The sequence below is a fragment of the Erythranthe guttata genome, chromosome 9, assembly GCF_056151865.1.
Source record: "Erythranthe guttata isolate IM_541 chromosome 9, IM_541, whole genome shotgun sequence".
NCBI classification, from domain to species: Eukaryota; Viridiplantae; Streptophyta; class Magnoliopsida; order Lamiales; family Phrymaceae; genus Erythranthe; species Erythranthe guttata.
The window spans coordinates 3538170-3560957 of NC_142541.1; the positions used below are offsets into that span (position 1 = coordinate 3538170).

The 22788-nt window shown below is 32.6% G+C and overlaps 2 protein-coding genes, 1 long non-coding RNA gene and 2 other non-coding genes across 5 annotated transcripts; 3 read left to right on the top strand and 2 right to left on the bottom strand.

Annotated features, from left to right (window-relative positions):
• Window positions 1–1972: 1972 nt before the first annotated feature.
• LOC105959771 (Pentatricopeptide repeat (PPR) superfamily protein) lies at window positions 1973–5829 on the top strand. Its single transcript, XM_012983917.2, has 4 exons — window positions 1973–4709; window positions 4795–4848; window positions 5122–5280; window positions 5514–5829. The coding sequence occupies exon 1, from the start codon at window positions 2327–2329 to the stop codon at window positions 4622–4624; it is 2298 nt and encodes a 765-aa protein (XP_012839371.2). The 5' UTR covers window positions 1973–2326; the 3' UTR covers window positions 4625–4709; window positions 4795–4848; window positions 5122–5280; window positions 5514–5829.
• OTP87 (pentatricopeptide (PPR) repeat-containing protein) lies at window positions 5781–8796 on the bottom strand. Its single transcript, XM_012983916.2, has one exon. The coding sequence runs from the start codon at window positions 8762–8764 to the stop codon at window positions 6074–6076; it is 2691 nt and encodes an 896-aa protein (XP_012839370.2). The 5' UTR covers window positions 8765–8796; the 3' UTR covers window positions 5781–6073.
• Window positions 8797–8874: 78 nt separating this feature from the next.
• TRNAL-CAG (transfer RNA leucine (anticodon CAG)) lies at window positions 8875–8954 on the top strand. Its single transcript has one exon. It is a non-coding gene; the product is annotated as a tRNA-Leu (tRNA).
• Window positions 8955–11301: 2347 nt separating this feature from the next.
• LOC148767893 (uncharacterized) lies at window positions 11302–12146 on the bottom strand. The gene is made up of 2 exons (XR_016033554.1): window positions 11873–12146; window positions 11302–11650 (listed from the first exon to the last, which is right to left on the bottom strand). It is a non-coding gene; the product is annotated as an uncharacterized LOC148767893 (long non-coding RNA).
• Window positions 12147–12897: 751 nt separating this feature from the next.
• On the top strand, window positions 12898–12977 carry TRNAL-CAG (transfer RNA leucine (anticodon CAG)). The gene has a single exon. It is a non-coding gene; the product is annotated as a tRNA-Leu (tRNA).
• The last annotated feature ends 9811 nt before the right edge of the window (window positions 12978–22788 follow it).

A 22788-nucleotide genomic window follows, 5' to 3' on the forward strand; every position in this document is an offset into this window, starting at 1 on the left:
TCAAGGGAGATCAGCCGCGTTTCTGAAGGGAGTTCAGGCCTGAAGGGAGTTCGAGGCACGCGGTGTGGAGCTGCTGTTGGAAGAGACACGGAGTTCAAGTTGTGTACAAGAACGGCATATTACATAAAGAGGGAGTCTTTAGTGTTTTTAATAAGTCCTATTAATGTACACTGTAACTCTGAACTAGTGAAATCGTGTTTGCAGGTCCACGTGGATGTAGGGCACATTTGTGTCTGAACCACATTAATTTCTTGTGTTCATTTATTCTGCTTTTAGTAGATTTATAACTGTGTTAACACAAGAATTATAGTTGTAACTGAATACTGTTTCCATAACTTAACTGTTACAACTTAGGTTAATTGAGTTTTATAGGCATATAAATCTACAAATACCATTCAAAGGCACTAGTAATACTATTGTGGCATATGACTTATACTACAGGACCATCAAACATTATACTTCTAGTACCATATGTCAATACCATCCAAAGTCACTAGTAATACCATTCAAAGGCACTAGTAATACTATTGTGGCATATGACTTATACTATAGGACCATCAAACATTATACTTCTAGTATCATATGTCAATACCATCCAAAGTCACTAGTAATACCATTCAAAGGCACTAGTAATACTATTGTGGCATATGACTTATACTACAGGACCATCAAACATTATACTTCTAGGACCATATGTCAATACCATCCAAAGTCACTAGTAATACCATTCAAAGGCACTAGTAATACTATTGTGGCATATGACTTATACTACAGGACCATCAAACATTATACTTCTAGTACCATATGTCTATACCATCCAAAGTCACTAGTAATACCATTCAAAGGCACTAGTAATACTATTATGGCATATGACTTATACTACAGGACCATCAAACATTATACTTCTAGTACCATATGTCAATACCATCCAAAGTCACTAGTAATACCATTCAAAGGCACTAGTAATACTATTGTGGCATATGACACATACTACAGAACCATCAAAGATTATACTTCCAGTACCCTGTGTTAATACCGTCCGAAGTCAAGAGCAATACCACTATTACATATGACATATCCCTTGTTAATACCATCTAAATACAATAAGCCTCTTTCCCATATCCTATATGAAACCCTTGTTAGGACTCAAAATGCTTTGGGGACATGCTAATGTCACCGAAGAATAATACCCATGAGAAAACTGTTACAAAATCATGAAATTCGACAACAAATAAATGATCTTTGCAAACCCAAACAACAGAACAACAAATATTGGAACCGATTTAATGATTAGGGGAAACAGCGAATAAAGTCGAGGCATAATACCCATGAGTGGATATGTTCAAAATCATGCAATTCTATAACAAATAAACCTTTTTGCAAGCTTAAGCAACACCTAAATGGGTCTGTTTCCAAGAAAATGAAAAAAAAAAAATCAAACCTTGTTGTTTACCCTGCTTCACCATTGTTTATAAATGGGTTTGTTTATTTTTATTTTTCCGTTCGCTTTATTATTTTTCGGCGGTTTGTTGATTCTTCGTGCTTCGTAATTTCTTCCTTCTTTGTTGTCTCTGTTCTTCGTTTCTCTGTTCTTCGTTTCTCTGAAAATGGGTATAAACTGAACAATGGTTTTTTTTTTGCGCCTTTTTAGCTTCTTTTCTTGTTGTTTGATTTTTAAAATGTAACGGGCAAAGAGCGTGTAACACAAACGGCGCGTTGGAAGTTGAAAAGAAGTTATGTAAAATTAGTATAAAGTAAAGGGTATTTTAGTATTTGCACATTTTATTAGGGACTGATCTGCATGTTAGGCGCGTGAATAGGGACTGAATTGCTTGGAGAAACTACCTAGGAACTGATCTGTGTTTTGAGTTTTGGATTAGAGATTTATCTGTAGTTTCCCCCTACTATAATGACCTTGTGTAATAGGGGCGATTTGCCAAATTTTCCCTAAAAATAAATCTTCGAATAATGCGAAGGTGTAAAATTCATAAGCGAACATAACATTAAAATGAAAAATCCCAATTCTTCAATTTCTTGATGCAAAACCCTAGGCTTCACCAAACAAATTCCCCATCCTAAAAATTCGAATTCGAGTTTCTCCTGCAAGTAAAAAGCACCTCTTAAGCTTAAGGTAAAAACTTCTGGAATTTTCATACAATTACTTTGATATCAATTGAATTTCTTGTTGCCGGGTCATTTGAATGATTCCGGTGAAAATTTATGCCATTAAAGCCTGCAAATCCAAGCTCAATTCTCAAATGGGTGCGATGGGAATGATTTTCGCTCCAAAATTTTGATTAGGTTTTTTCAAATTTTCGAAGTGGGAATGAGTTCTGCTGTACTTCCTAAACACGTAGCCGCCGTTATAAGATACCAGAAGGACCCATTAAGAGCCCTCGAAATGTTCAGTTCCGTTAAAACGGAAGACGGGTACAAACACAATCTGTTAACTTATAAATGCATGGTCGAAAAGCTCGGTTTTTTCGGCGAGTTCGAAGCTATGGAGAATGTCGTGGCCGAGACGAGGCAGAATCTCGACAACACTTTGTTGGAAGGTGTGTACATCGCTGCCATGAGAAACTACGGCAAGAGAAGGAAAGTTCAAGAAGCCGTCGACGTGTTCGAAAGGATGGATTTCTACGGCTGCGAGCCGACGCTTTTCTCGTATAATGTTATTATGAATATCTTGGTGGAAAACGGGCATTTTAATCAGGCCCACAAAGTGTATATGCGGCTGAAAGATAAAGGGATCGCACCCGATGTGTATACGTATACGATTAGGATAAAGTCATTTTGTAGAACGAGTAGGCCCCACGCTGCTCTGAGGCTGCTATATAACATGCCAGCTCAGGGCTGCGAGTTTAACTCGGTAGCGTACTGTACTGTGATTGGTGGATTTTACGACGGGGATTATAGAATGGAAGCTTATGAGTTGTTCGATAAAATGCTTCAGCTAGATATTGTCCCGGAGGTTACTACATTCAATAAGCTAATACACGTTCTTTGTAAAAAGGGGGATATCAAAGAGAGTGAGATATTACTCGATAAGGTTCTTAAAAGAGGGGTTGTTCCGAATTTGTTCACGTTTAATATCTTCATTCAAGGTCTTTGCAAAAAGGGCTTTCTTGATCATGCTGCTAAGATGTTGGAAAGTGTGACGAGTGAAGGACTTTCGCCCGATGTTGTGACGTATAATACGCTTATATGTGGCTTGTGTAAGAAGTCGAAAGTTGTGGAAGCTGAGAACTACATGAATCAAATGGTGAATAGTGGTATTAGGCCTGATGCTTTTACGTACAATACGATCGTTAATGGATATTGCAAAGTTAATATGGTGCAGAAAGCGGACAAGGTTTTGCTCGACGCGGTGTTTCGAGGGTTTGTGCCCGATGAATTTACGTACTGCTCGTTAATTTATGGATTGTGTGAGGATGGTGAGATAGAAAGGGCCGTAAGCCTCTTTAACGAAGCTGGCGAAAAAGGTATAAAGACGAGTGTTATTCTGTACAACACTTTAATCAAAGGATTTTGTAGGCAGGGATTAATTTTCGAGGCTTTGCAGCTGATGAATGAGATGCAAGAAAAGGGGTGCAGTCCCGATATTTGGACGTATAATTTAATTATAAATAGCATGTGTAAATTGGGATGCTTGATCGATGCAACTACGCTTATGAACGATGCTATGACCAAAGGGTTTCTTCCCGATATATTCACCTTCAATACTTTGATCGATGGCTATTGCAAACAGTTGAAGATCGGCGAGGCGCTTCAAATTGTCGATACGATGTGGGAGCACGAGATTACCCCGGATATAATCACTTATAATATTATATTAGACGGGCTCTGCAAAAGCTCGAATCTTGATAATGTGTTCGACACTTTTAAAGCGATGAGGGAAAAGGGTTCCATGCCGAATGTCATTACGTATAACATACTCATCGAGAGCTCGTGTAAAGCTCGGAAATTTTCTCGAGCGATGGAGTTTCTTGATGAAATGCAGCAAAATGGCGTATTTCCCGATATAGTAACTTTCGGTACGTTGATAAACGGATTTTGCGAAAACGGTGACGTGGAGGAGGCCTATGGATTGTTCGGTAGAATGGAGAAACACTTTGGGATTTCGCCCACATTAGCGATTTACAATATCTTGATCAACGCGTTTTCGGAGAGGCTAAATATGGAAATGGGGGTGAAATTATTTCAAGAAATGGGCGGTAAATATGAATTCTCGCCGGATAATTATACTTACCGATGTATGATTGATGGGTTTTGCAAGACTGGAGATATTGATTCGGGGTTTCGTTTTCTGATTGAAAATATTACGAAAGGGTTTGTTCCGTCGTTCACGACTTTCGGTCGAGTGCTGAATTGTTTGTGTGTGAAGAATAGGCTGAGCGAGGCTGTTGAGATTGTGTACCTTATGGTGCAAAAGGGTTTTGTTCCCGAAGTTGTGAACACAATATTTGAATCGGATAAGAGAGAAATCGCGGCGCCTAAGATAGTTGTGGAAGACTTGTTGAAGAAGTCACATATTACTTACTACGCGTATGAGCTCTTGTATGATGCTGTTAGAGATAAGAAGTTGAAGAAAAAGACGAGGAGAAAAATTATAAGCGGGTCTTGAATTAACTATTTAAAAAAAGTGTTCTTGCGTAATCCTACGTATTGGAGACCGAATCACGGGACGTTGATAAAGAACAAACGCTCTTGTATGGTGGCTTCAATCTCGTCTTATTATTTTGGTTTGATTCTGTTATTTCTCAGGCAACGTAATACATTTTTCTGGTGTTTCAGGATTTCGCTGCGTGGTGAAGAAATTTATTAACTGCTCTGCAGCCGGTCGAACAGGTAATGCCGGTATTTTATTAGCCAAAATGCACTTAAATCATTTGATGAATTTAATTAGTTGCATGGCGGGAAAATTGCTCAGTCGGGAAGTATGAATACGGATACGTTTTTTGGGTGCCAAGTGTTGAGTAATCTTTTAGTTGTGAGAGAATGCACAAGCTCGATCTAGAAGTTCTTGAAAAATATCGGAATGTGTTTGAACAATAGAAAGAACATTGCGCAGATTTATAACAAAGAAGCATTAAACAGAGGAATTGTATTGATTTTGTGCAGCGTCTCTACTTTTTCGGACCATTACTTGTGGCAAGTTAAACTTCATGGAGTGGGATCGACGAGATCCCTCTAGAGTCACAGTCACAATCAGTCACAGTCAGTCACAGTCGGTCACAGTCACAGTGACAGTGACAGTCAAGAAGAGATGATCAACAAGAGGTGATTTCAAGAATTTACATTAAAATACGTATAACTTGGGCATTTCTTTGCTAACTTGTTTGGAATATCTACGGAGACTTGGTTTCTAGATGATTCTTTTTTCTTTGCATCTTATGAGAATTAAACTTTAATATTTTATTTGCATAAAATCGAAATTTGGGTATTCGTTCAAGATTAAATTATGTTACGTTTCTCTTTAGTTTCTTAGCAAGTCTCGTTAATGAACTGTGCAGGTCAAAATGAAGCAGCAGATGGGAGAAAAAAATAAAAAAAACCCTTAATTACAGGATGAAGAAATGGGGTTTTAAGAATGTTCGATTATGTGCCTCTTCTCCGTAGCAACGGATACTTTTTTTCCGTTTTTCTTTTTTTTTTTTTTTTTTTTTTTTTTTCTGTAAATCCCGATGAAATTTCTATTGTATTATACCCTCCTACGTACGGCGTAAAACTCCGTAAAGTGTATTTACGACGGACAATTCACACAATGTAATAGAAGAATATAATGCGGAATATAGAATATCTTTGCAATGTAAATTCGGTTTTCGCCAATGACAAAAACCCTTTTCCTCGGTACACAATGATATACATACAATGTCATTAATTCATGCACAAAATTATATACATCGACATTGGCTAGTGTACATAAACATATATCTCTATTCGATGCAAATTTCGCCGAATGTAATATAAAAAATCGACCCATTTAGTGAAATAGATTGCGCTTGCACCAAAATTACATCCGCGATTGAATTATAAAAAAAAGAAAAGAAAAAGAATTAAACCGATGACATCATCATACGAAACTCCAACCAGGTTCCTTCTTCTTCACTCCACTCTCCTCCATCGAAACCCTAATTTTCTCGACGCCTTCCCACTCTCCAACTTCCGCAAATATATTCGAAACCGAAATCGAAACCCCTTCATCAAAACCCCTCAACTTCCTAATCTCCTCGGCCGCCATTTTTCCAATCTCCCAATTCCCATGCACTCTACAAAAAGCAAGCAAAGTCTCCCACACCAAAGCATCCGGCTCCAAGGGCATTTCCGTAATAAACCTCTTCGCTTCGTCCAATCTCCCCGCCCTTCCAAGAATATCCACCATGCACGCGTAATGCTTAATATTCGGTTCGATTTTGTAGTCCCTTATCATTGAATTCAAATGAAAATACCCTTCTTCCACCAAACCCGTGTGACTACATGCCGACAAAACACCGACGAAGGTGACATCGTCGGGGAATATTCCAGATTCCTTCATGAGGTCGAATAATTGTAAAGCCTTTGACCCTTTTCCGTGATTAGCGTAACTCGCAATCATCGTTGTCCAGCTAAACAAATCGGGGTTTATAATCTGTTGAAAAGCTTTATCACAATCGTCAATGCTTCCACGTTTTGAATACATCATGACTAGTGAACTTCCTACGGAAGCTTCCGATTGTAAACCGATTTTTGCAATATACGCGTGCAATTGAGTTCCGAAATCCGATTTTTGATTTGAAATTGTAAAAGCACCAATAACCGACGAGATTGTGAAGGCGTCGACTCGTATATCAGACACAAGCATTTCTTGGAAAAGACGAAAAGCCTCCATAATTAGTCCCCTTTGGGAATACCCCGAAATCAACGAAGACCATGAAATCGAACCTTTGAAAGGCATTTTATGAAAAATTATCCTAGCCGAATCGAGATAACCACATTTCGCGTAAAAATTCACTAGAGCTTCATCAATGGTGGTCTGCTCAAAAAACCCACATCGAATAGAAAATCCGTGAATTTCTTTACCCGAATCCAAGGCATGAAAAGAAGAACACGCGTTTATTACAGAAGCTAAAACCTTTTCATCGAAAACGGGTTTTTCTTGAAAAACCATCATCTCGCGAAACAACTCAACAGCCTTATCTGGAAACCCGTGTTCCGAAAACCCGGAAATCATAGATGTCCACGAGACATTATCTTTCTTTTCAAGACTCCCAAACGCTTTTAAAGACTCGTTTAAGTCGCTGCATTTCGAATACATAGTGACAATAGAACTGCCTACAGAAACTTCAGCCACCACACCGGCTTTTATAGTACAACAATGTACTTGCCTCCCTAAACATAAACTGTCGATTATGCTTAATACACTGGAGAAGCTGAATTTATCGGGCACAATACCTTCTCTTAGCATTCTCCGAAATAAAGCGATCGCCTTTTCGTAACATTCGCTCTGAACAAATGCAGAGATCATATTAGCCCATATACCTACTTGTTTCACTCCACGAGTTTCTGCAAATGCTTTTTCGGATAAATTAACAGCTCCTACTTTCGAGTACGTGTTTATTAGAGAAGCTTTCACTACCGGATTTAAATACAACCCATTTTTTAAAATCCAGCAATGGATTTGTAATGCTTCGGTAAACATAGCTGGATTAGCACAAGCCGCAAGCACACTGGATATAGTGTAATTGTTTATTTCCTGTCCCGTTTTTCGCATGTCGTTAAGGATTCGAACAGCAGAATCCGAATCGCCTTCTTTGACAAAACCGGAAATAATGGCAGTATAAGAGACGACATTGCGTATCGGCATTTGTCTAAACTGTTTGATAGCATCACACATTGCCCCAGATTTGGCGTAGAAATCAAGAATTGATGTTCCCACGAAAATATCCGATCCTACACCAGATTTGATCGCACATCCATGAATATTTCTACCCAAATTACGCTCCTCAACTGCAGCACAGGCAGTTAAGACACTGGAAAACGTAAAAGCGTTTGGTACAACAGAACTACGACGGCACATTTGACTGAAGATTTCCAGTGCAAGCCAGTTGTCTTTATTCTTAACCGCTCCAGATACTACAGCATTCCAACAAACAACATTCTCGCAGTGATTCTCGTACAATACCTTCAATGCATCGTCTGTCATACGACACCTTGAGAACAAATCTATCATCCCGGTTCTCACATACCCGTTCAAAAAGAACCCGTTTTTCGTAACGAGCCCATAAACCTGCTCCCCGCGTTTTGCATGCTCCAAAGCACTGCAAGCAGATAGGGTAGTGCCGTAAGTAAACTCATCCATACACACTGCAGCATTGTGCATTTGGCGAAAAACACTCCACGAAACGTCGAAGAGGAAATTCTTGTTACACCCCAAAATCATCAAATTCCAAGTCACTAAATTCCTGTCAGGAATTTCGTCGAACAGCTTGAATGCACAATCCATGTGGCAGCATTCTGAGTAAGCGCTGATCAAATTGTTGGCGGCGTAGATGTTAGAGTAGAGTACGCGGCTTTTCAGCAAAAGGGCGTGTGCTAATAATTTGGTTTCCGAAAGTGCTGAGCCTCTCATTTCTCTGGGGTTGCTGAGAAAGTGAAGTGGGCCGAGCTCATTACATTTTTCGGCAGACTCGATCGGGCTTTCGAGTAACGCGGCGGAGGATGTGAATTTGCGGCGGAAACATAATAATTTATGGTGGTTCGATGTGCAAATTTTGATGCCGTTCATTTGGATTGTTGACAGGAGGAGGGTCTGAGAGGCAAAATTTTGAAAAGAAATATTGTAAAATAAGAACAATATTTATACTTATATAATATGGGCTAGAATTAGAACAACAAGTCAAGATGGCCGAGCGGTCTAAGGCGCCAGTTTCAGGTACTGGTCCGAAAGGGCGTGGGTTCAAATCCCACTCTTGACAATTTTTTTTTTTTTTTCTATTTATTACTATTATTTTTACTTATTGAATACTCTCTATTACTATAATATTTATTATTGTAATGTTTTTTGACATATTTTTTTCTCTTTATTACTATTATTTTTACATATTTTTTCTCTTGACAAAATTGTTTTTTTTTTACCTATTTTTTCTATTTATTACTATTATTTTTACTTATTGAATATTCTCTCTATTACTATTATTTTTATAATAGTAATGTTTTTTGACATATGTTTTTCTCTTATTACTATTATTTTTACATATTTTTTCTCTTGACAAAATTGTTTTTTTTTTTACATATTTATTACTATTATTTTTACTTATTGAACATTCTCTCTATTTCTATTATTTTTATAATTGTTATGTTTTTTGACATATTTTTTCTCTTTATTACTATTATTTTTACTTGTATCAAATATTCTCTCTATTACTATTATGTTTATAATTGCTATGTTTTTTGACATATTTTTTTTTCTCTTTATTACTATTATTTGTACTTATATTGAATATTCTCTCTGAGAGACTAAATATGCCTAAGAGGGGGTGAATTAGGCTTTTCAAAACTCCTTAATATTTTTGCAGAATTTAATTAATTTTAGAAAAATATATTTTTCTTTGATAAATATTTTGCAAACTTCCAAATTAATTGCAAATAATGTTTTAGCAATAAACAATATATGAGTACGGAAATTTAAATACGATAAAATAAAGTGCGTAAAATAAATGGCACCAAATTTATAGTGGTTCGGAGAAATTCCCCTACTCCACTCTTCTAGGCTCTCGAACTTTATTCCACGTGCCTCTAAGATCCTTGGATCTTCCACACGAAAAAAAGATGTGCTTACAAGACTCTAACGACTTTCGCACCAACGACGTGCTTACAAGAGACTCACTCTTTCGCACTTATCAATACGTGCTTACAAGAGACTAACTCTTTCGCACTCAACAAAAACCTCACAACAAAGAAATGCTCTCTAAGAGCTTTACAAAATCCCTCTCAATATATATAATGAAACAAGTGATAAGCAAGAGGAGAATTTCGAATTTCCTAATAAATAAATGACTCTCTATAAGCTCTTTTCGAAATTGGCTTGGAATGAATAAGCTTGAATGAATGGTCCACTATTTATAGGTGAAGCTCTTCATCTCTAGAAAGGAAATAATCAATCTTTAATCTCTTGATTGATTAGATGATGAGTGTGATTGATCCCCAGCTGATTGAGATCAATTAAATCACTTGAATATGGTAAGCATTTGAATTTTGAAACTCAAAGGAGTGTTCTTCCTTCAAAAACGATTTTCAGCAAAACATCTTACAGCCAGCTTCAGCAACTTCCGGGTTAACTTCCAGACAGCTTATATATTTTTGAATCTTTGATTGAGGATTGATTTAAAATCTTCCAAGTCCGAAAATATGATTCTCAATCAGTTTAAATCAATGAAAAAACGTTTTTTCAAACAATTCAAATAATTTTGAATATTAGACCATTTCCAAAGATAGAAGATCTTGAATTTCGAAAAATCTTTTGCTTCCAAAATCTCATGGATATTTTCTTTCAAATCTCAGCTAACCCTTTTGAAATAATTTTCAAGTAAAAATGATTTATTTTCGAAAATAAATTATCATTTTATAAAGGGCTAATTTTCGAAAATAAAGACCAAATAAATTGGGCTTATTATTTGATTCAAGAAAGAAGAATTTAGACCAAGACTAGAAGGCCGTATGGAGAATCGTTCGGATCTCGTTCTCGGGATAGTTCAAGGACACTAGGCCTCTTATGGATTCTGTCACTCCGGTCTTGATTAATTTCGCCTTGATAAATTTGTCTAATAAAAACATGACTCAAAGAAAGACTATTAGATCAAATCAATTGTTTGTAAATCATCACATTCAAAAGTAACCTTTCGGCTAACACTCTCTATTATTATTATTTGTACTTATATTGAATATTCTCTCTATTACGTACTATTACTTTTACTTATATCGAATAGATTGATGCAGAAAGTTCTGATGCAAGTCGAATGAAAAGGAAAGAAATAGCGAATAATAATTAAAATCTTTGATCTAATTAATCAATTACTATAAGCTTGTGAAAATAAAATGTGAGAAAATAGTTTAATGATACGTGCATTATATTTAATGATTTTAGTTAGTGAAATAAGTAAATTAGCTATTTTCAGAATTAACTATAGGTTAATTAAAACAACTACTTTTTTTGTTCGTTTATTTCTCGAACCAACAATCACAAAAGATAGTTATTTTTGATAGCAGGTTTACTAAAATTATATTAACTACAAATTAACGAAAATCAACCATAAAAAATTGAAATCAACTAAAAAATTATCAAATCAACTTTAAAATTATCGAAACCAACTATAAAAATCGAAAACAACTATAATTTATGTAAATCAACTATAAAATAAAAAAATCTCAATTTAAGACAAATTATAATCAACTTAGTTGAATCCAGATTCCCGACATTACAGTCGCATATCCATCGAGAAAGGCTATATCTCCACCGACCATGTGTTGAATCCGAAAGTTGTGAGGGTGCTTTGCTCCATCGCCGCCGCTCAACCATTCCCCAACTTCTACATGCCAATCACTCTCAGGTGAAGAAAGGATGCAAATCCCTTGCGTCAACCGCCAATTACCACTCTGCCACATCAGATCGCCGCTACGGATGCATAAAATGGTTTTAGAGAAAATTAATATAAAAAATCAACCACACTCCACAATATATCGAAAATCAACTACAAACCACATTTTTATCGAAAATCATGAATACAGATCTGCACCGAATCTGAAAATTCGATCTAAAATTGGCAAAAGATAGGATGAATTAACAGCTTTGTTCCGATGAGTTCTCGAAACATAAGTTGTCGGTGTTTTTTATTACCGGTTTCATCCTCGGGCTGAATGAATCGGCAAGAGCCGCGACTCGAGGCAATCGGAGAGCAATTGTTGCCTACTGAATGACGGTTTTTGGTATTTGGAGAGACTCAAAAAGAGTAAAGGATTAACGAGGGCACCGTCAGGCGGTGACGACGGCAGTGGACGGAGGGCAGGGACGACGGTGGTGGACGGAGGGTGGCGGTGGGCATATGAGATCTGGTTTGGGGTTGGGGATAGAAACGAGAGAGAGGTAGTGACTGCTGGAGAGAAAAGGGAGATGAAGAGAAATAGGGTTTGGTGATTTTATATGATAATTAAGGGTAATATAGGCACACCACTTAAAATTTTAATTTATGTTAAATTAAAATATAAAATAAGGGGGTTCTCACTAATATGTAAAATGAGGTTATATCCATCCTAATATAATCAAATGGATTGAGGGGTTTTCACTAATTATTCATTTTATTTAAGATCTTATAATGAGTAAAAATAGGAAATAAGCTCATTATCCAAACACTCTAAAAATTAATCCAAAAAATAAGATGTAACAGCTTATCAGCTCTTAAAACATCTTATCAGATGTAAGAGCTTATTAGTTGTTCAAAATGAGCTTAGCCAAACACCCTCTTAGTTGGTTGAATAAATAATTGCCTAGGTTGTTTTCGAATGTAATTTGAATTGCATTAAAAATGTGAGACTGGATAAAATAAATAAATGTTCAAACCAAGAAACACGAAAAAAATGTTCATTATAGATAAGGCTGTGCATTGGTCATTTTTTTCGACCAATCGTCCCATTTTCGATCCAATTTTTCATGATTGGTAATCGATAATTACCTGACTCACATAGGGGTCGCCGATAATTTTATTTGACTCGTATAAATAGACTGGTTGATGCTTTCAATTTTGATGCCGTTCATTTGGATTCTTGACAGGAGGAGGGTCTGACAGGCAAAATTTTGAAAAGGAAGTTTGTAAAATAAGAACAGTATCTATATATATACAATATAGATTAAAATTAGATCAACAAGTCAAGATGGCCGAGCGGTCTAAGGCGCCAGTTTCAGGTACTGGTCCGAAAGGGCGTGGGTTCAAATCCCACTCTTGACAAAAATTTGGTATTTTATTATTATTATTTTTAGGCCAAATCTCATTAATGGTCCTTCATCTTCACATTCAGTTTCACTTTAGTCCCTCATGTCTTAATTGTCTCATTTTCATCCCTCATCTCTATAAACCATCTAATTATCATCCCTTGGTGTATAAACATGTTAACTTTAACGGAATCTTTTTTTTTTTAAAACGGATGAAATATTGCATTGTTGGAATTATTTTTGATAAACTGTGACTCTTTTCAATAAATATAAAGTTTGTAATTTAAAATAATATTTGCAACTAATAAAAATATAACTTAAAATTACTATTTTTACGAAATATTAATTTATATTAATTAAAAAATGAATCAGTTATTTTGTGAATATATGACTTGAATTTAGAAACATATTTAAATAATTATAATATCTCATCTACATATATTCTCTATCAAAAAATTATTTATATTTTTTATGATCTTATGTTTATATTTAAATAACTAATTCAATTATATATGTTTTTCTATTTTTTTATTTTATTTACAGTTTATTACAAATAATTATAAGAACATAATATTTCATTCAATAAATAAAAGATTCCGTTAAAGTTGACTAAATTATACACCGAAGGACTATATTGAGATAAGTTGTAGAGTTAGGCGGATGATAATGAGACAATTGGGACATGAGGGACTAAAGTGGGACTAAACACTAAGATGAGAGACTATTTATGAGATTTGTCCTTATTTATACTTATATCGAATATTCTCACTCTCGACAAAATTTTTATTTTTTTTGACATATTTTTTTTCTATTTATTACTATTATTTTTACTTATACGAATCGACTGATGCAGGTCGAATGAAAAGGAAACAAATAGCTTGCGATTAATAATTAAAATCTGTGATCTAAGTAATCAATTACTATAAGCTTGTTAAAATAAAATGAAAGAAAATAGTTTTATTATGTTTCATAAAATCTTATTCATATTTTGCATGATTTACATCCATTAAATGGTTCCATTTTTTAATATTTCGACTTCTTAAGTTTTTCTTATTTTATTGAGGAAAGACTGTAGTAAGTTTTGATGTAGGTGGAATGAAAAAGAAACAAACAACAGTTAATATTTAAAAATTTAGATCTAATTAGACAATTACTATTAGCTTGGGAAAATAAAAGTGTTAAAAACAAAGTTTCATTATGTTTCAAAAAAAATTGTGCATCTTTATTGAGATTTATATTTAGTTTGGTTTAATAAATAATTGTATAGGTTGTTTGCGAATGTAATTTGAATTGAATAAAAAATGTGAGACTGGATAAAATAAATAAATGTTCAAACCAAGAAACACAAAAAAAATATGTTCATTATACAAATATGTGTTTTGCCTCCTCTCCCTATTTTTATTTTCTTCTCTATTATCTTATACTAGCATTTTTCTCCCGTTCGATGCACGGGATATTATTTAAATAGTGAAAAAAAAAATCAATTTAATACATAATAAGAAAATATAGTATACTAATATAGTAAAATTTAAAAATGTAGTATTATTCATATTTTATATAATATTAATTTTTTAGATCTTACATATTATATTTTATAATCCAAATAAATTTACTAAGATTTAATGTAGTTAGAAATTAGTAAAAAAAAATATTAAAAGTAAATAATTACAGAAATACCATTAGGGTTTTTTAGGGTTGCCCAGCGTTTCTTTCTTTTATATATAAGATAATTTTAGATATTCTTTCTCTATTTTTTATTATAATATAAAATACAACTACAAAGAAATATATTTTTACTTAAAAATTATAAATTTTATAGATATAAAAAAAGGGGCTATATGACAAACACCCCTTATTCAACTTGTACTTAATGATAAATCCATTTTTATTAATTGATATTTGTTATAAACCAAATTGACATGAATTATCCAACATACCCCCATTTACTATTAAGGAAAATTAATTATTTTTTTTAAATATGCTAATCCCCTTTAATATCTCCCATATTAAGCCATTTCAAAATCTATTTTCTCTTTTCTTTTCTTTTCTTTTTAATGGGTTTCTTTTATTTTGTAATTTATTTATTTTTTCGGTTTTTTAAATTTAAATTATTTTTTTCTTGTTTATATTTCATGTTTTTTATTGAATTTTTAAAAAATAGTTTTATTTTTATTTTCATTTTTGATAGTTTTTTTTTCTTCTTAATTTCGGTTTTTTTTAAATATATATATTTTTTTAATTTTTTTCCCACTTTTCTTGAATAAAAAATATTTTGTTTAATTATTTTTTTATTAATTTTTTTAATTCGATTAATTTTTGTTATTTTAATATTTAAAAAAACATCCAACCGATTTATCAAAGTGTAATCCACTATAAACATCGAAATCCGCTATAACTTTGAAAACCACTATATGAAAACATCTAGAAACATGAAAACCACTCTGCATAAAATAGCTATATAAACATGAAAACCACTATATATACACAATTATATAAATATCGAAAACCACTATGAATTCTAACAATAAAACATCAAACTCTCCAATGAATCCTAGAGCATAGTCCGTGTAATCATCTTCTTCTCGTTATTTGAAACGTAAACCACTATTAGAAACGTAAACCACTACAATGTCCAAGAAAAAAATGCAAGACCAATTATATTACGAAAAATTAACGTAATCCACTTTAATAATAACATAATCAACAACAAAGTTATCGAAATCCACAAAAAACATACGTAAATCCACTACTAACACAACTAAAAATAAGTACACCACCACCAACAAGGCCGACGAGGGTCGCTGACTCGCTGTATCAATCTGATCAAGAAAAAAATTAATTTATAAAAATTAATGATCTTTTTCACAATATCATTGTCAAATAGGAACCTTCCCCACAAACCCTAAAACCATGGAATAAAGATGATTGAATCGAAAAAAAAAATATTTACCTTTTTCTACCACCCATATATATCGTTCGTCAACGGTGAAGAGAGAGAAAATAGCGGTGGGGGTTGGGGGCGGCGACGGGCGGGGGCTGGGCGGCTGGGGCGGCGTCGGGAGGTGGCTGGGGTGTCGGCTGGGGCGTTGCCGGGTGGGGGTTGGGGCAGCGCCGGTGGGGAGAGAAGAAGATGTGAACGGAAGTAGATCTACAACGGTGAATAGACTAGAACAAAAAAAAGAAAAAAAAAAGAAAATTAGAGAGAAAAAAAGAGGGCGAGATTTGTGAAGCGAGATTTGTGGTGAGATTGAGAACGTGATATTAATGGAACAGATATTACATATATTTATATTCAACCCTAACATATATAATTGTGATTATTAATTAATTTTGATAAGGTAAGGGCATAATTGTGATAATTAATTATTTTTTATTAATAAAAGCTATTTTGGATTTATCTTAAAAATAACAAATAAATTTGGGCTTCTTGTAATTGGACTTTTGTGATGAGGGGGGTTTGTGAAATAATCCCATAAAAAAAAGCTATGGCAATCTAAGAAACCTCAATGGCATATTTTTAAATAAATAATATTTTTTGTATATATATACCCTATTTTGTAGCCATTTTTTTATTTCTAATTTCTTTCACATCAAACCTCAACTAGCACAATCATAATCCACTACATCTATATCTTTTTAATTGTTATTTTTATTTTTATTTCCTATTTTTCAGTCTATTTTCTCTAATTCTTCTTTGCTTCATTTATTTAATGATCAATTTCATTTTATGACAATTAAGTTTATATATTTCTTTTCATAATCAATTTGTATTATTAAATTTGTATAAATATTAATATTGTTACTGATATCACTAATAAATTTTATTAAAGAAATACTATTCCGTGCATCGCACGGGGAAAATGCCAATATATACTTACTTTAGCAATATTATTTGAATAACCCTAACAAGAATTCGGGACACTGCCCTCGAACCCCCAAAATTATAACCTTCCTCTGGATATATATATTTTTTTAAATCGTCCCCTTAAAATACTGTCTAGATCCGCCACTAACAATCGTGATGGGTCCATGCCCAAAGGCCCATATTCCATAGAGACACACAAATCATGCCAAATCGACTAAAGATAATAATACATGCCCAAGTCGACTAAGGCCTAAACTGGCATGATCTAAACAGTTAGGCCTAAGTCGACCCATATTAAGTGGCTTAGACCCATGAGAATATATATCTCCATATAAATGCCCCGAAACATCACAATTAAAGGTACGCAATTCATAACTCCCGAGTTGTCTCTTGAATTCTCTGAATTCTTCTATCATACAAAGCTGACTTGAGCGTCGGAATATTTTTGCCGGGACCAATCCCGGTGCCCTAACGACTTTTAGTGATGCAGATAATGCCCACACGAGGAATCAAGAAATGCGAAAGAGGAATTGTAAAACATGACGTGGAATCGTACCACATCAAATCGGTTAAACAATCGGTTAACAACTATTGTCCGACTTTAAATGTTCGGTCAAATAATTATTTTCCAATTAACAAAGTTCGGGTCATGCCGATAACAAACTATATTTATCTGACCCGACTCATGCCGAACCGTTTTCGATAAAAGGACAGTGCCTTAAAAACTCAATCGTAAAAGAGGGGGTTGACTTTCTAGACATTGATTTGTATTGAAAACTGAAAACCTAACCTAAGCTGAATTGATTAGATAACAGATATTGACGAAGTCAACACCGTCATCTAGATGAATTTACAGTTTTAACCTCACAATGAATAATTCCATGTTTTTTTTATGTCGGGTGGTGGGGTAGCGTTCATCCACGTGGCAGCTAGCGGTACTTCTGAATTGAGATCATTCTGTGTATTTCACGCTGGACCATGTGCATTTTGCACCCCAATCTTTGAATGACAATTACACAACACAATTAATATATATGTTTTTTTTTTTTTGATAGTCACACAATTAATATATTTTTTATTGGTCGAATTTCTTGTGGGTACATTCACTTGTAAGTTATAATTCACAAATCATAAAATATTATTTCTTCAACTTTATCATGAAATAATATTTCAATCCTGTTTTTGAGGACTACGCTATTTTTTCTTGTTTTTTTTTTTTAATGTCGACAATCCGATTATCAGCTATTATGTCTAAAGTAGTCTCTGCAAAAACTTTTAGAAATAAATTATGAATTTTTTTCTGAATATAAATATACTTTTATGCATGTGTTTACAAAATAAATTTTAGCTTTTGTTTCTTTTAAAATAAGCTATTTTAAGTTATAAATGTTTAAAAGCACTCATGTACACTTAAGTGGTGTTTGCAAAAGCTTATTTAAAAGCAGAAGTTAGAGATTGTGAGTTAAGTTGGTTTAAAGTGTTTATTTCTAAAAGTTGAGAGTGTTTGCAAATATACGGGAAAATCAACTTTCTTAGAAGAAGTAGGGTTGTGGGTGCTTTTAAACTTATAGCGTAAAACAACTTATTTTAAGAGAAGCAAAAATAAAAGCTTGTTTGAAAAAAACCTAAAAACAGATTATGTACAGAAAAATACTCATAATCTATTTCTAATAGCTTTTGCAAACACCACCTTAGTTGATTTTCTAGACAATTTTACAAACACCAAAACTTGTAAAAATAAGCACTTAATCCCAACTTCTACTATTAAGGTGATGTTTGCAAAGAACTTTCAGAAACAACTTTTGAGAACTTTTTTGCTCGTAATCAGTTTGTAGGTGTTTGCAAAATAAACTTTTGATTATCTTAAAATAAGCTGCTTTAAACTATTTTTGTTTTGATACATTCCTAGACCTGCTTTTTCTATTTAAGTTCATTTTCCGTAATATTCGCAAACACCTCCAACTCTTATAATTAAGCACCTAAAACTCACTTATCCCATAATTCATAACTTCTACTTTTGAATAAGCTTTTACAAACACCTTCTGAAAAAGCTTTTGCAAACAACAAACCTAAATTGCAATCAAAGCCCAATTTAATTATGAAGAAAATAAAATATACCTTTTGTGTGGTGGGCTCAAATGACAGAGTAAAGCCCAATCATTAATCTCAGTTTTCTCTACGTGGCAAATTAGACATTTAATGTCATTCCACGTGTTGTACGTTCTGCCGCACATGTGGTACAATTGAGCCCGATGGGCCTATACTTTGACACTGGGGGATAATGACATTTAATTCCCCCAAATTTAAGGCAAAAAATAAAATAAAATAAAAAGCTGGCAAAAATTATGTTGTGCCATCCCTTTCAACATAAGAAAAATAAAAATGGTCCTAGTTTTAAGAAAAAAAAAAAATAGTAATGACTAATGAATAATAATAAATAGTGATGAACAAATAAACCCCACAAAAGAATGGTGCAATAGTAGGAATTAATTGTAGTGATTGGGGTGGCAAATGCTCAAAGTCATACTTGATGTGAGAGGTCATAATTATAGGTTAATTTTGAATTAAGTTAATATAAACTCTTGACGTGGGTAGTTTATTATCATGTGCTCGTTTGGTTACCGCTATTAGGTTCTACCGACTAAAGAACAGGGACATTCGGTCAACAAGATTCGTATTTATTCGAATCCGCTATTAAAGTTCAAGTCTGCAATTAAGTGTTAATATTTTATTAAATTAGTTGTCCACCCCTCAATCATCCTTAATATTATATCTTATTATTGTTAACTAAGTGGTTTTATAGACAATTCATATATAATAACTGAACTTAACAAATTTCATAGAAGATCTAATCTAGCTAATAAACTGAACATCTTATTAACTAAATAAATTAATTAGTTAGTACGTAGGGAATTAATCAAATCTCATGTATTCAAAACTAATCCAACAGAGGTAATCAAACAAACCCGTATATCTATTAACCGACCATTTTCGCTAGATTGATCAACTAAGCTCAAACAATTGATCTCGAATTAAGTGTCGAACAATTTTGAAAACGTATAACATATTAGAGAAGTCCCAAAAACCCCAACCTCAAACTTCAATTGCAATGGCAAAATTTCTAAACAAACAAAATCAAACATAATTGTGAAACCATATCTTCTTAGTCAATAATTTCTATATACAACGTAAGCATTTCAATAATTAATTATTATGGATGTGAAAGTAAACAAGATTATTTGTTCATACTAGTATTTTTTCCCCGTGCGATGCACGGGATATTATTTAAAAAGTGAAAAAATACTAAATTTAATACATAATAAATAGATATAGTACATAGTAAAATTTAATAAATGTAGTATTATTCATATATTATATATAACATTATTTTTTTAAATATTGTATATTAAGATTTAATTATAATCTAAATATATAAATTAAGATTTAACAAATCGAATTTCTATCTTTATTTCTTAAGATTTGAGATATATTAATGAAAATAGGAGACTGATAATTATTGAAAATTATAGTAAAAAAGTTAGTAGAAAAAAATATTAAAAATAAATAATTACAGAAACACCATTAGAGTTTTTTAGGGTTGCCCAGCGTTTCTTTCTTTTATATATAAGATTTCTATCTTTATTTCTTAAGATTTGAGATATATTAATGAAAATAGGAGACTGATAATTATTGAAAATTATAGTAAAAAAGTTAGTAGAAAAAAATATTAAAAATAAATAATTACAGAAACACCATTAGAGTTTTTTAGGGTTGCCCAGCGTTTCTTTCTTTTATATATAAGATGTCCACTAATGTAGTAAGAACTTAATTTGATGTCACCTTCGTGGTTCGATCGGATGTGTTCGTTCAGGAATCTTTATATATAAACGAAAGAAACGTTAGGGTAATATAAGAAACCCTAATGACATATTTGTAGTTATTTTTATTTATTTTTTCTCTACTATTTTAAATCACTGTCAAAATTAAAACCCTAATTATTCAACCATATATCTCTAATTATTTATTTTTCATGTTTTTTTTTTTTTTTTTTTTTTTTTTTGTCTCTCTTCAAAGATTACACAACTAAAAAAATCTCATTTTATTTAGCCACAAATGTCTAATTATTTTTTCATTTCTTAAACAATTATTTGAGTATCGGTTATAATCCTTATTTTCATTTATTTATGTAATTATTTTCTTCACTTTTGAATTGTTATTCCGTACACGAAAAAAATAGTAAAAGATAAATAAAAAATAAACACATATAATGGTATATGTTTTATAGTATTTTAATAATCAAGATTTCAATTTTGTCCTTTATTTCAAAAGGATAATTTGGTACAATCGAAATTACCATTGATTTGCTTTTTTAGATTTTTATCTAGTTTTAAAAATTATATTTTAGCAATCTTTGATTATTAGTCTATTTAAGTTTGAACGAGTTTTATTGAATCGAACATAAATTGAAGTAGCTTGATTGTTTTTTTATTTTAAATACTAGCATTTTTCCCCATGCGATGCACATAATTATATTATTTCAAGAGTAAAAAAAAATCAATTTAATACATAATAAGAAAATATAGTACACGTACATAGCAAAATTTAATAATGTAGTATTATTCAAATTTTATATAACATTAGTTTGTTTAAATTTTACTTATTAAGATTTATAATTCAAATATATAGATTAAGATTTAACACATCGAATTTCTATCTTTATCTTTTAAGATTTGAGATATATTGATGAAAAATAGGATATTGATAATTGTTGAAAATTAGTAGAGAAAAAATATTAAAAATAAATAATTAAAGAAATACCATTAGCGTTTTTTAGGGTTGTCCAACCTTTCTTTCTTTTATATATAAGATAATTTTTAATTGTCGACGTTAACAATCTTATATATAAAAGGAGTTAACGGTAAGTTAACCTAAAAAATTCCTATTCTTCTCACATTTTTTTAGAAAAAAAATTCTAATTCTAATAACAATTCTAATAGTAATAACAATAATTTGTGGTTTTATTTTTATTTTTTCCTTCAGAAAAACGAAGCAACCCTATAATGGCAACTTTGTAATTATTTTTCTCTACTAATTTTCTAAATTTTTTTTTCTTATCTCAATGAAATAATTTACCGCTTTCCTTGTTATTCCACTCTCTTTATAATGATATCTTTCCATTTTTTTTCTTTTCTTATATTGTCCTAATCTCTAATTTCCGCTTTTAAAATATTATTCGTGCATCACATGGGGAAAATAACATAAAACATCCGCATAGGTGTAGCTCAAATGACTTCGAGGATGGTACATCGATGCAAGAACCTAGGATCGAGTACTGACAGTCGCAATGAGAAATTTCAACTCTAATAAGAGTTGGTTACTTATAGGCAATTGTCCCAGGTCCGCTACCCTAAATAGCCGTTTAATCACCATAATTTACATTACTCCTAAAAAATCTGTCGGTCAAAGGATGGGGTATTGGAAACGAGGAATTCCGCTTTTTTTTTTTTTTTTGGCAAAAATAACATAAAACCATGACAAATGGTTTGAAAGTCGTCTCATTTAGGCAATTGTTGTGTACATTTTCCTTTGTCAAGCACCTCTTCCTTTTTTTCCTTTTCGTCCTTTGTCGTTTTTATAATTTAAAACTAATTAAATAATTAGTTGAATGTGACAAAATATATTTTGTAATAAGTGTTGCCTCCTCACTAACATGGACACGTCCACACTTCCATCCCACCGCAGATTCAACACTTCACACATCAAATATAACGACAAATAAAGTGATTGCCCTACGTTTTATTTCCTTTGCTTTAATCTATTTCGTTTTCTCACTATATATGTATAATTAATTTATTTTAATATATCAAATATAATAAACTGTTAATTTTAGTGTACAATTTTTGTTCTAGCCTAGAACATTCCACATATTAGATATGGGATGAATATAATAATCACATATATA